Source organism: Esox lucius, chromosome 14 (genome assembly GCF_011004845.1).
Source record: "Esox lucius isolate fEsoLuc1 chromosome 14, fEsoLuc1.pri, whole genome shotgun sequence".
NCBI lineage: Eukaryota > Metazoa > Chordata > Actinopteri > Esociformes > Esocidae > Esox > Esox lucius.
The window spans coordinates 25,575,646-25,591,063 of NC_047582.1; the positions used below are offsets into that span (position 1 = coordinate 25,575,646).

The following is a 15,418-nucleotide window of genomic DNA, read 5'->3' on the forward strand; positions in this document are numbered from 1 at the left end:
GCCTGCCAAAAACCTTATGTTTTAGGTTTTAATATATTGTATACTTACACATCGTTAATTATTTATTTCAGGCCACAAATTGGTCCATGTCAACCTGAGCTTATTAAGACCTGGCTTGTCTGATAGCCTTCAGCACCATAGTCAAATTCTCCATTGACCTTCCACCAAAAGAAAACGCCCCCACCCACAAACACACACACACACTCATAAAAGATTGACACGTAAGCCTTTGCTCAAACACAGGTACACATAATGACATCAAACACAGTAGGCCAAATATACAGTATGGGAGCATGTGGTCAAGCTGCTAATTCACTTCACTTCAGTCACTTATCAAATATGTACTGTACATCCAGCTGTGTATACTTGGCACAAATCCACTTGCACACACCTAGTCAACACCTCCCCCTCTCTCTCTCAATCACTCCTGTCTCTCTTCCTTTTTCTCTCTACCTTCCTCATTCGTTCACTCTCTTCCTTTCCCTTCTTCTCATCCTCTACACTTTCCTCTTCCCCTCTCCCTCTCAGCCTGCAGCCAGCAAAGGATTTCACTGCAAATTGATGTGGTCCCCTTTACAATGTTCCTGGCTGAGTGGTGACAGATCTGTAATAAATCAGAGCAATCACAAGGAAATATGGGAGAGGAGAGGCAGTAAATCCCCAAGGATCATAAATCTACAGAGAACTCCTAACACCTCCCTCTGTCCACCATCCCTGTGTGCCCCTCTGCCTCCCTTTATCTTCCCCTTTCTTTTATCTTCGCTCTCTCTGCTTTGTCCACACACACACACAAACACACACACACACACACATCAATATATTATATGATATATGATGTGAAATGAGTGGAGGAGGAATGTACTCTATTCTCCATGTGAAATGTTGGTGAATCGCTGAAATAATATCTTCCAAATGACTTTAAACTCCTTCCATTACACCAGTAAAAAAAGTTACACAAATTAGGGGTGTAAATGTTAATAGTAAACAGTGACATTGCTCATTAATGTCAGCCAGGTCAATGGTGAATACTGTCATTAATAGCATCCTTTCTGCATCGCCTCTTTTTTCCCTTTTTGTTCTTTTTCTAATGCATAATTTCAGTATAAGGTAATGTACTGCCCATTCGCATGGACTGTTGATCTTGTCCCTTCCGTCCCCAACACATCAGTTTCACTCCCTTTTCTGACAGAATCCTCTGGGGCTCACTAGTCCTTCTGTGTCAACCTCTTGTCTGTAGGTCACTTGGTTTGATTCCCGTGGTTGCAGTGCTGCAAGTCATTCTGGAAAAGAGCACCAGCTAAATGATATTTCACATTTTCATTTAAAAACATGGACCCTTTTCCCTCGGCCTTTCTCCCCAAAACCATCATTATCTCTGAAGCCCCCTTCCTTGTTCGTTTACTTGCAGTAATATGTTCAAAAACATACATTCCTTTTCCCTCCCCCTCTATTAACCATCATGAATTGTTATTTTAACTCAAGTCTCTGTGTCCATAACTGTTTTTGTTCAGTTTCTGTTCATTTTCAACGTTAAGCTAAAAAACACATTTATACTTCTTTTACAATTCCCTTTCATTGTTTCTATTAAATCGGGTGTATTTTAGTTTTTCCATGTGGGGGATTGTTGCATGCTTATCTGTGTGTTGTTATGGATTGAAACATCTGTTGATTATTATTTTCCTCATTGTTAATTGTTATTGTGTGGTAAACAAGTGGACTGATTATGAATATATGTGTCTTTGTTCAATGTGTCTATTGATCAAGGCAGTTAACCAACTGTTGTTTTGACACAAATATAAATTATTAATATGTTAATTAATTCAAAAGTAAAATATGAATGAATTCTCCCTCTAACTCCCCTCAATTTTTCTGAAGTTTCTTCTCATTCTCTCTTTCTGTCTGTCATTCTGAATTCTCCCTGCCTCTTGATTTCCTTTTTATAGCCATTTACATTATTTCATTCTTGTTGAAAGTTTTTATTATTATTTTGAAAGGTAACAAAATCAGCCAAAACAATCAAATATAGTGTGCTTCCATTTTTAAATTGCAAAAACAAGACCTGCATTTAAAATGTTTACGAGCTTACATTTTTTTAAATGTTTTTTTTTAACAAAGATTACTAAATCTTACTCCACTTCCAAATGTATTTGTCCAATTGGCAATTATGGTATTGCCTTAATTTAAACAACCTCCAAGCCGTCTCAGCAGAGGGATATACTGAGACACACCCCAAAAGCCATAATTCTACATTTTCCATTCGGTTGTGGCTTTGATTTTTATTTAATGTGATTAGTGGTTCATTAATATACCTTTTTCCCTCATTTTAACATCCGCATTGTAAGATGAACTGAACTTTCATTTTAATATTGTATAACCGTTGTTCTAAAAACTGTGTAAGTGTCAAATTCTCCCTTATTCTCCATAGTTTTGTGAAAGAAACTTAAGTAGGTCAAGAAAAACAAGTCACCCTTATTATCCTAAAGTAGACAGGCTAGAGGTGCATTCAGCTGCCTCTGCCTGTTGCATAAAACAACCTCTTCCCACTACTCCGCAAAGTTCAGCCATAATAATTCAGACTGATGGCTGTTTGAAGACCGAATTCTCAGCTCTGTTATGGTCAACCCGGTTACATGATGTTACTTTACTAATTAACTTACTGTTATGTTACTTTATAACCTCTCGAGCATTTGCCTTATCTGACAGAATGATTCAATTAGGTTAATTCAAAAAGTTTTGTCTGACCAACTTGTACAACTCAAAAGCCACCCATTTAAGTGAAGTGTTGTCCATTTCATTGCATGTAACTACACATGTGTTTGTTTTCATAAGCAACAAAGTCTCTATGTACTGTAGCCATGTCTCTGTCCCCTGTATATCCCTTCAGCAGTAGGTTCTACATCGGTTTAGCGCCGGTAGACCTTCTGATGAGTCGCACTGTAGCCAGCATCCGCTCTGAAGCTAACCACTAACACATTTATAACCATCATCTTCATATTGCATTACTTTGTAAGTGGTAGAGGCACCATGGGAGCTCATTCGTTCTCCAGCATAATGCAGAGTGTGCAATAGAATGGATTTAACAGTCTCAATCATGGCTACTACATAATTCAAGTGGGTCATTTCAAGGCTACTAGCATTGTTTTCTACCACCTAGGTAATGTTCAGGAGGAGTAAAACGTTTTGAAATAGATTGAAAAGGGTAGGTAATGCCTGAAATGGTGCAATTAGAACACATATTTATGTTCTCTACGATGTACAATCTTTTGCCTATGTGTGCCTTAAAGCAGCTATTCTCAAACCTTGTTGAGCAAGGACCTGGCAAAGCATTGCTTTCTTCCTCTGGGGACCATTTTGGTGAAACAATTATGTAAACCAAATTGAAATCTGAAGTATTTAAGAGTATGACTTGGTGTGATTGAAATGCATCATAATTCTATCAGTCACTGAGATCAGTAGGACTTTTCTATTATTTTTATCACACCTTTAATTCAAGGTGTCTTTTACAGCTGGGCCCTGCGTATGCATGTTGACACATACAGTTTATGATTAAAAACAAAATGAAAACAACACAGAACAGCCAAAATGAGACACTCATAGATAGCACAAGACGAAATACATTGCTTTAAACACCGGCGTTATTCCCTCAGCGACAACAGGTTTTTTAGTGGATATTGCGCTGTCCCTTAGTTGTAGTAAGCTATAAACAAATGCAACGCACTTGTCTTCACACAGTGGAAAATGTATACGATGCATTAATATATATATATATATATATATATATATATATATATATATATAGCTCACAAATACATAATGAGGCACTCCTTTATGGACAAACACTGGTTCTCTGACTTGGGTTTGAGAACATCTGGTGCCCTTCACTTAAAATAACCTGGAAATCTGAATACTGAATAAAACGATGGATGTTGTGGACGACTTCAGAAAACATACCCTAATTCAAATATCTCACCCAATCTCAGGTGGGAGAACAACATCACAGTGATCGCAAAGAAGGAACACCAGCAGATCTTCCAGACAATCCCGATGCCGCTATCTGCGTCCATCATAGAACCCAGATCCCTGTGCATGAGCGTGTCTGTAGGGGACAACTGCAACACAATGAACTGTCTGCAGAAAGGGTCACTGGCCGCCACCTCCCCTCCATCAGGGTCCTACAGGACTCTGATGCTAGAAGGCACATGTAGGCAAGATCATTGATGACCCCTTCTGCCATGGTCAGAGGGTGCAGTACAGGGGATTTATCACCCCACAGAAATCATGCATAATTTACATGCATGCCATGTACCACCACTATACCAAGTACATTTCTGAGTATGTGTACTTAAATCAACTGTGAATAAATATGATTCTAAGTCTCTGTACTGTAGCTGCAGTGGGCCTGTTGTACTTGCTGTGACCAGCAGGTGGGAGAGTGTACTTGCCCCAAGTTCCCTCTCTTTCCACCCTCCTCAGACGGTCCCTCCTTCCCAGCTCGCACTCCTCCTATCCTGGGTGACAGGGTTACCCCCGGTAACTTCACTTAGTTCAGAAGGATCACACGTGTTGGAGAAGAAAGAGCGGCGTAGAGAGGGACTTAGGAGCAGAGGCCTCTGAGAGATCTGAGGGATTACCCTACCAGTGTGTTAGGGAGTGTGAGAGAGTTACCCTGATCAACTGAAGTGGTGCGTGTGTTTGTGTGTACCTGCGTGTGTGCGTGTGTGTGTGTGGTTTTGTATGTGACTTATTTCTTGGACATGGATACCCCACTGACCACCCCGTTAGTCCTCCTCCTCCTCCGCTTTCTCCTCACCATTCACGGGGCCATGGACTCCTGCTACGACGACCACGAGGACTCCCCAAGCCGCTGCATGCCCAAGTTCGAGAACGCCGCCTTCAACCGCACCGTCATTGCGTCGAACGTGTGCGGTTCTCCGCCGGAGGAGTACTGCATGCAGACCGGCTCAACTCGGTCCTACCACCGATGTAGCGTGTCAGAGCCGGCCCTCAGCCACAACGCCAGCCTGCTGACAGACTTCCACACGGACGAGGAGCCCACCTGGTGGCAAAGCCAGTCCATGTTCTATGGAGTCCAGCACCCAAACTCTGTCAACCTCACCTTGCACCTGGGTAAGAGCCACATTCACGTACTCTCTATCTATCTCTCTCTGTCTTTGTCTTTCTCTCTCTCTCTTTACCAATGTTGACTTTCTTTCCCCTCCTCTATAACGTCACCCTGCAGCTCGGTAAGAAAACCAATGTGAATATTTAACCTACTCTATGAAAATTACAGTGAGCTGCATAAACTCTATTGAGTTCACCTGCCAACAGGCTGTATTCATTATTACCACGCATTTCAACTATTCTCATAAAGAGCCTGCTGCACTCTGAAGAGGCAAATCAGTGATTCATCCTATTAAGTTCCAACCACCCTCAGAGAAATACACCCTCCACCTAGTTCAGACGCAACTAGAGCTGAGTAATACAGACACAAATCCTCATCACAGTAAGTTGTATAATAGCTCACATCTATAAGTTGTCGGAACTGATGTGATAACAATAATTAGAGGAACACGTACAGTTCAACATAATCGTAACTCCACAGGTCATTTTATTAACATTCATGCTACTACTATTAGTACTACTGCTCAGTTTATTCAAACCATCAGTCGCCTCCTTAACAATCACCCGTGTTTCCTTTCCACATTTCTCTGGTATTGGTTACTTATCATAATGAAAGATATCAGCCAACATGCCTGCGAGTAGTGGGTATTGTCGCAGTCGATAATATTTGGTTTGTTATCCCAGCTCTATACCAAATACACACATTGTGTTTCTCTGATAATGACTCAAAGCTTCTTTTCAAAAACTACAATCCCACCCGCCGGCCCAGACGAACCTTAGACTCTCATTGTTGGAGTAATAGCAAACATACAGCTGTGAGGAATCCATCATGAAAACACACAGATGCATCAAATACAGTACATGCATCCAATTCGTACTGTATATTGAGCACATAGAATAGAGAACGCTCTTCTGATATTGGGAGGAATGTGGAGAAATTGTAAATGCTCCAAACAAAAGCCAAAAGAAAGAGGGAAAGACATTTGTGAAGGCCATTGCTGTTATTTTTTTTTCTTCAGTTAAATGTTTCTGGCATTTGTATGCTATATTAAATAGACAATGGGGAAGGAGAGGAGATTTTTAGGGCTGAAAGAGCAGTTTGCTGGTTTCGAATCTATGCCGCTGAGGGGAATGTGCGTTGGAGGCAGCAGCTTAGACCACTCAACGACACACTGCCGTTTCTACTTTCAGGAGGTGCAGAGTGGGACGAAGGAGAGAATTTTCAACATATTTTCTACCACTACTACAATTAGGTTACAGAACAGGCCTTTTATCACTAATAGTACAAAGACGGTATGCCCCAGTGTCAACAGCCACCAGTGACCTACTGTAAATGGAACATTTTGCAACACTACAAACACAGAGATTTACCAAGACGACTGCTAAATAAGTGCTAACAGGATGACGAATGGAATGACATTTCCACACTAACCAATTATGTTGTTAAATACTAATGGGGATAGATTATAGGTCAGTGAACCATGTCAGAGTCCATTGTGTGACTGTGGATGTGGTAAATGATGTTATCACCACCTGCTTTCTCCCAAGACACCCACGGCTACATCCAAAACAGCATCCTATCCCTCTTAGTGCAGTCATTTTCACCAGGGCCCAATGAGCTCTGGACAAATGTAATGCAACGGTACACTATAGAGGTGCTATTTGGGGCCCAACCCATCCAGTATGTCCACTTGATGAAAGATAGCTTTCCCTCCAGTTCGTGTGGTACAGGTGACAGTGTGTTCAGTGGGAATTACCAAATGTCAGTAAAACCTAAGATATGCACCAGAGCAAGGGAACAAACTCCTATGACATTTCTGACTAACCAAGCTCTTCTTCTTTGTAAGTGTAACCAAAATACCGACCTAAGATGAAGAAATAAGTTCTGCTTCAAAAGATAAATAACACAGGGACATGTCAGAGCATACGAGCAAGTGTGGTTAAATTATATGGTATGGGAGCAAGAAACCTGTCTGTCAGCCTGAGGATATCGATTTTTACCAGGCAGTAGAGCAGTGGTCTGCAGCTTTGTTGGGCATCATCTTGGGTTAGTTTTCTCAGACAGGAAGATGGAGAATTTCTGGTAATATGTTATTCTAACACAACAGCCCCTGAAACAATAGTCCTTAGTCCAGGAAGACCCTATTACATTGCACTGTATGGTCACATTGGTCAGTCTGTTGCCTCTGGGTCTCCCCGTCTCTCCAGAGCTATTCTGAAAGTAGACTTAGCCTGGACTAGAGAAATACTTTTGTTTTCTGTGAATGAACTAGCTCTGCGCGTCTCTCAGAGCCGGGGTCACAGTGTTTCAGCCTCCTTTGTAGCGAATAAAACCCAATCCAGGTCCCATCTGGTCTCCACTCGGGGGGGGGCCCGTCTGACCTGGTCTGCCTGTTTTCCTTTTGCTCCCCCGAAAAAAAACAAGAGACGATGAACCCTGAAAAACAAAGCAGCAGGACACACGGTGTAGCCAGGCCCGTTTCCGTGCTGGGGCGTGGGGGTGGGGGGGTATGGGGGCAAGGAGGGGAGTAAACAAAACACGATGAGGAAGAAGGAAAATAAGAGGACTGCTGAAAGGCCAGCTGGAGGTAAGGAGTCGGGGTCGCCGTTCCCACAAAGACAGAGAGAAACCGTCTGACATACACAAGCCTTTCTGTCTGCAGATGGTTTCCATTAAACTGATTTTAAAATAAAATTCCCATCTCAGATGCAACAGGAGGATATAAGGCTGTCATATGTGGCGCGGTAACACACTCGTAGACTTACTCTAATGGCCTTTGTTCAATGCAGTGAAGATGGAAAACCATAAAACTGTTTATGTACGCATCTTTATAAATGCAGTGCTTAAATCACTAAATAACTAGTGTTTCTAGGGCAGAATCGTTGGTTTTGTTTGACCGTTTTATTTTTTTGAACCCAGACAGTTTAATGATGTTATGGCTTCCTACAGCTTAGTAAAGATAAGCTCGTCACAAACTTTGAAACCAAACAGAGTATTTGAGCATCCTATAAACATCCAGAGTGGCCTAGTAAATATTGAGTCTAAAGTGGGGTTGCAGGGTTTAGTCTCGGTTTGGGCCGTCAGGTCACACCAGGGTTCAAGTGGGGTGGAGCAACAGCTGTGTTATGGCCAGGTGGCTGGTCTGGAAAAGTGTCAAAGGTCAGTCTCACTCAAAACGCTAACTGAGTTTCAGCTCTTTAGCTTAACTTCTCTGCTTCTCTGATGCTCTGTTTAGAAAGTAGACAGATTGAACACAATTATTTGGGGGGTAATTTAATATTCAGAGCAAAATGTTCTATTTAAAAACATATGTAAACAAATTCAGATCCATAGGCAAACTGGAAATACATATTGAAAAATATGCAGAAAACACAAAAAGCCTTCAGGTGACAGATTAACTAGCATGAATGAAGAAAACACAAAATGTCCTTGTCAATTAGACTGAATATGGAAAAACATCAACTCTTCCTCTTCATTTCTTTTCTCTTCTGTAACCATGCCAGCAGGACTGAACTCATCTCATGCAGAGAGTACCTTTATCTACTGCTGAGATAGACATGCTTAGTTGAAAAGACAAGAGGGAGAATATTTTTTACACTACAATAGTTGTATTTAGATGGACTTGAGGCCAGATTCGCCTCAGAGACTGAAAAGAATTATAGTGTGAATGGTTGAAAATGACATTGGTTGCACATCACCTTTGGAGGAAATGTGGGACACATTTCCAAAAGATTCTCTCCGTGGCTACTGAGGTCTAAAGACGACATATCACTTAATGTGTGTTGGAGTAGAATGAGTGGTGATGTAGGAAGTCATTCTGCCTGTTTAAGTCCTTCCAGTTCCATAAACAGGCACCAAAACAATTGTATTATTAGCAGCAACAGCACTTGTTTGACATCGATTGCCATGTTAGTTACCAGGTAAACAATACTGGTCGAAAGTGCTGTGCATGCAAGAGTTTCTCGTTGCTAGTGTGAATCAAAAGTGTTATTTACATATTATGTAAATGTATTTTTAAATGAAATTGTATTCCCGACAGCTGATACAGTCTATTTAGTCTTCATCAATTGCTACATTTCATCAACATCTTTATTGCTTCCTTTTTAAGCTTTTAGGCTGGGCATCTATGTAAGCACTTTGTGGCAACTGCTAATGTAGAGGGGCTATATATATGATACATTTCATAGACTGATGGGTTCATTTTATGGTAGCACGTAGCCTAGCAATTAGAACAACTGACCATTAACTGAAATGCTGTTATATCAAATCACGAATTGCTGCACAGGTCATTGCTTTAACATTGGTCTGTGGTTTCATAGGGCACTGGGAAAATAGGATTTCGGGAACATAAGTCTGAGAGAACATAGGGCTGAGAGAACATAAGTCGGAGAGAACATAGGGCTGAGAGAACATAGGGCTGAGAGAACATAAGGCTGAGAGAACATAAGGCTGAGAGAACATAAGGCTGAGAGAACATAGGGCTGAGAGAACATAAGGCTGAGAGAACATAGGGCTGATAGAACATAAGGCTGAGGGAACATAGGGCTGAGAGAACACAGGGCTGGGAGAACATAAGGCTGAGGGAACATAGGGCTAAGGTAACATAGGGCGGAGAGAACACAGGGCTGGGAGAACACTGGTTGAACCCCCGTAATGTATTCCACAAATTACTTCAGTAACCCACCCTCCAGGTTGCTGGTACCAGTTTGATTTGTTATTAGTTGTAGATAACAAAAATAATTTTAACTCTTCTCCAATACCTCAATCAATGAGATGTATTTTATACAGCCCTCTCTACATCAACAGTCACAAAGTGCTTTCAAAGATACCCAGCCTGAAACCCCAAAGAGAAAGAAACAACAGTTAATGTACACTGGGGTGGTCAGTCCTCTGCTGGTTGTGCTGGATGAAGATCACCTTTTGGGCCTCGTCAATGTTTTTGCATGATCAAAAGACAAACAAGTCAAGTGAGCTGAGACGAGAGTCCTTAAAAACAGAATCCAAGTCTGCTGCATAACCAGGTGGACAAGGACAAAGACAATCAGGTTTGTCTGTGGGCAGTGGCCGCAGGAATCATCAGGCAGCAACTTGATCTGCAACATATCCACAAGGACTTGGGGCAGGAACAGCCTGGAGTCATTTGGACCAGGTAGTCCTGAGGTGTGGTCTAAGGGCTCATGTCCTCCTAAGATCGAACAGGACACCAGGAAAGTTAGAGAGACATTTTCCGAATGACCCAGGCTTCCAAATACATTGGTTATTTTTCTTTATTTGGTTTAAAACACACAAAACCTCAAAAAAGCCTCCAAATTCACTGTTGACGTTTCATACCTAAGCGTACAAACCTTGTCAAGAAAACATGTAATTAAAATGGTTGACAATATCAAATGACTGTTATGAACAAGCCATCTGCTTCAATGAGGGAGGGAGCTGAGTTAGCTTTTGCTAGCTTTTTACTATAATCCTTTATATCATTTATCTTTGTTCCATTGTAAAGTTTCCTCTTCTTTTTATTAGCTATGTGATCTATCAATTTACAGTATGTTGTGACACTTCAAAAAAAAAAAAAAAAATACAAGAATGCTTACAAAGTTCATTGCTCTTCTCCTGTACGTTTCCTGAACGACTGCTTACCATGTGGAAAAGCCTGGTAATATTTGTAGCAGTGTGGCGAGAGACATTTATTCAACTGTCTTTTAAAACTGTTTTTAAACAGTTTGGGGTGTAGACACAAGGGCACACATGAGCGATGGGCGATATGGACTGGAAGCAAGCCTCTGTGCGTGCGTGTCTGGGGTGTTGATAGAGGGAAACTAATATTAACCAGTTCCTCGTGCATTTCTGGAACGAAAGAAGAAATCAGGCAATGAAGCCAACAGTGTTGCACATTGTTTTAGCCGGATGCTGAGAGTAAGACTACAACCGTGGATAGTTATGAAAAGAATCGCGACTTGTGTACTTCCACCACCCACTTGCACTAAATCCACAGAATACTGAAAGGCCCCTAACCCCTCCCACACCATAGACATGACCTCAGGCACTGCAGGTTATGAGTCAACCCTCATATTTCTGCTGTGCATTCATCCCACGTTCAGGTACTATCAGAGTTATATGGAGTGTTTTGTTCCCAGTGGGAAATTTCACTTACTATATAACCCTCAACACTGTTTCTAAGTTTTCCAACTGATATTTTACTTATTCGTCTTAAAGATGACAACAATATGGTTTTAAAATGACAACTATTTAAACATGGATCATTGGGAAAAATAATCGGGATCATTGGGTGGCATAGCAGTTATAACACCTGATCAATAACCAAAAGGTTGCAAGATTGAATCCCAGAGCCGACATCTAAAACATCTAAAACTGAGCCTTAATTGCCCCCAGGTAATTTCTGTAAAGAGCAATGTGCCCTCAGTTGTCCTTACTTGGTAATGGTGGGGTAAGAAAATACATATAAAACAACATTAAGCTAGTATTTTTGTTGTGAAATGAGCCAGCTAGCAACTTTAGTATTTTCAATAGTTAATTTAAAAAAAATAAAACTAGCTTTGAATCTTATTTGGGTGAATGATTATTTAGACGCTTTAACTTAATTTAACTTTAACAGTTTTGTAGTTCTGTCGAGCATGTGATGCCAGCACCACTGTTGTAAATTCTGTGCCAGGTGATCTGATGTAGGGTCAATACTGTGGAAGAAACATAACAGGACCAGTGTTGTTCAAAATAAAATTTGAAATCCATCCGGTCAGCATGGCTCAAAGCATGTTTGACAAATTAGTCAAAAGTGGAACTTGGACAATATGGTTCCCATTATGTCTGGTGAAAACCAAAAACTGCATTCCAGAGTTCTGACCCCATGTCAGAGTTTTAGGATGGTGGTAATGTGACGTTTCAGAGGTGAATTGCAGCCAGTCGTTGGTTGGGGAATACGCTCTCCTCCAAGTGCATGAGTGTTGGTGAGTACTTCCTGGTTGAGCAAGCAGTTTGATAACAATACAAATAGCTTAGATTGATTTGCATTGGAGGGCACATCATAGGGCCTATTCAGACTACAACAATTGTTGTGACAACAATCCATTTAAGTAACATAATTTGGGACTTACTCTTAAAATTAGAACATCATACTCAGCGAGCTCGGCAATAAGTGTAAGACATGCATTTGCCTTGCTAAATCAACATACAGTATCTGCTGCTGGTATAGTACTAGATATTTGGCTGTTTGGGTTGTTTAGTTGGATATATATTCAATTATTTTCATGAAATCAATCCTAAGAATATTGAAAGTGACTAGAGTTTCCCTGCTTTCAGGCTGGAGCAAAAGCTCCAATATGTGTTATTTGACATGTCAAATTATAGGGGCATTCTGTTATTTTTTACCACAAGTTATAAAAGTCGTATTGTTGAGCTAAAACGGGTTCCCAAAAATTGTTGCCCATGTTGCCAATTTGTACCGCATGTCATCAATTCCTCTCACTTTCTAACTTTACATTTATTTTGGGGTACTATGATTACGACTTCTTGAAGCATTTTGTTTGTGTAATGGAGAGTTAGCCTCCCCTTAATAAGTATTGTTCTTTTGACCACATACGCCACTAGTCACTAAAATTCATATAATCAGCACATTTGTGTTTAGACCTCGGTAACTGCAGTGAGTATTTTAGGAAAGTTATTATAATTTTTTTAAAACAATATTGAAAAGGAAAAGAAAATGTGTCACTGGCTTCAATATTCGGATTGCTTGGAGATGACCCAATCATTAATTTAATTGTTTTGTACAAAACCCCTAATTTTAACATCACCTGAAAGATTGGACTGTAATTAGAGTTTAAGGCTCACAAGACTGTACTACCTAACAAGATGATTGTATTACTAGAAATGTATTTTGCTATATTTCTAAAGCAGTATGTCAATCACTGCATTCTAGTAGCTCATTTTGTTTTCAGTGCAGGTATTACTGAATATCCCTCACCGCAACGTCACAAGTTTGATATGCGTATCTGGATATCACTCAAGCCTAGAAACTACTAGTTTCTGGATAGTGGTTACTGGCTGATGTCAAATAAATTATATTAACTCTTAATTCATTCAAAGATCCAGGTAAATAATAAGAGGACTTAACAGTTTTACTTATCAAGAAATTAAGAGACCACTGCACCTTTTTCTTTCCTTTCCAAAAAGTTGAAAAGGAAAGTTTTGAGTGAGGAACAGAAGTGTTCAATTTGCAGTGGTCTCTTAAATTGAACCCTTCTCTTCCTTACTCAAAAGCTTCCTTTTTGACTTTTTTGGAAAGGAAAGAAAAAGGTGCAATGGTCTCTGAATTTTTTCCGGAGTGGCATGTACAAAAACTCTTTTTGTACATGCCATGCAGCTGAACAGCAGAGTGGCCCTGCCAGCATGAACATTATTCAATATGCAGATATATTGTACCGTTGGGGTTTAATTGAGACTCCTTTCGACACTTAGCAACCAGCTAAAACAAAATGACACAAAAAATGGGTGCTCACCCCAAGTGTCCTAATTAAGACTGTAAAACCAATTACATCTAGAAGTTCCAAGAGCTTGCCAAATCCCAGTTAGACAAAGAAAATTCTGAGGAAATCTCTTTGCCGGGGATCTGCCAGACAGGTTGAATTTAGCTGTCTGCTTTTCTCAGCTTTGAGTTTTTCATTTTATGAGAGACAATCAAATAATTTACAAATTTGGTTGAATATGATTCAGACACATCCCAGTGATTAAAGACCCTTCCCAATCTCTTTCATTCTCTGTTCATGATGCCCCAACATGTCTATCTCTCTCCTGCCTTTCTTTCTCACACACACACACACACACACACCAGAAAATAGAAATGGCATGCTCCCTTGCCCTAATCTTTTCCCTAACCCTAACCCTTACCCTAACCATAACCATAACCTAACCCTAATCTAACCCTAACCATAACCTGAATAAAGATAAACATTAATGCCTAAACTTTACCTAGATGTAATGCCTAACTTTAACCCTAAAGTTAACCAACAACGCCTGGACCTTAAAGAAACCCCAATTCTAACTCTAAAATGAATTGCAAGTTTGACCCTAAACCTAAACCCTGAGCCGGAAATTTACATTTGCCTCATGGGGACTGGCAAAAGGTCCTGAAACATTTGGTCTCCATGAGTATAGTTAGAACTAAAACACACACACGCTTCCTCTCCCTTTCTCCCAATCCCTCTTTCTCTCCAAATGTCTATCCCTTTATCCCTCCATCTACCAGCCTGATAGCTGGTTAATAAGGCACTAGAGGTACATCAACAAAATCAATGGCATCTTTAATTCCATAGCATGCACAGTCTCCCCTTGAATGGTGTGATTGTTTGTTTATTGGTTGGCTGGTTGGCTGGTTTGTTTACCTCTGAGGCCCACAGCGGTGTATTCAGCATTCCCAATCATGGCCCACGCTGAGGTGTCTGCCTTCTTGCCAGTCTGGAAATCATGCTGCTGCTCTGATAGGAGGCTTTGCTAAATCAGTCCCACAGGAAACCCATGCATGCTTTGCAATCCTGTCTGGCTATCAGCTTTCCAAATGATTAAAGGAGAATTTCCCTGTTTTAGAAACTGATGTTAGATTGTTCATCACCTTGAGGTGTGTCTGTTGAGCCAGAAAAATCCATGGATCAGTTCTCTTACGGAGCATTCCGTTTTCTTTAAACAGCCACTGCAATCTTCTGCTAAGTTTAACCACTGTAGGTAAAGTTAAAGAAAATTCCCTTCCAATAGCTCCTCTTCCATCTAAATAGTATTGTTGTTTTGTAAAGACTAATTGAAGGCTAGTTGAATGGGGTGGCCAATGTCAAAACTGTGGAGCATGGGATAAAGAAGAGCTACATAAGACCTAAACCAAAATGGTCGCTTTCTAAATGCAGTGGTTTACATCATGACTACAGGTGTCCCTAACCATGATGTGTCCCTAATCTGTTCTGAAAACATGTGACTGTTCCATCTATCAGGAATTAATGTGCATTCTAGGACTCACTTCCAGCAAATCAGAAGAAAAGTGTTAAACACAAGTGTTGTTTAAATAATATTAGCCTCCAGCGTTGTATGGGGCTAACGGCAGCATAGTTAGCGTTCATAGTTTGTGGCAAACCAGTCCTGTCAGTAGGAAGAAAATGCAGGATGAAGGAAGACTTTTTGCTGAAATCTATTTGATTCCATAGATTAATCAACATGATGTGAATGCACAAAGAAAACAGCCAACTTGGTCAGCACATGAATGATGCACAATGCTAAACTTCATAGCTTTTTCATGAATACCAC

General features: G+C 40.6%; 1 protein-coding gene across 1 annotated transcript in view; it reads left to right on the forward strand.

The window, feature by feature from the left end:
• Nucleotides 1-4,538: 4,538 nt before the first annotated feature.
• lamc3 (laminin, gamma 3) overlaps nt 4,539-15,418 on the forward strand; it is a 108,208-nt gene continuing 97,328 nt past the window's right edge. Inside the window, exon 1 of the mRNA XM_010878250.4 lies at nt 4,539-5,127. Coding sequence (XP_010876552.2) covers nt 4,755-5,127 — 373 coding nt within the window. The 5' untranslated portion in view covers nt 4,539-4,754. The remainder of the gene's footprint in view (nt 5,128-15,418) is intronic.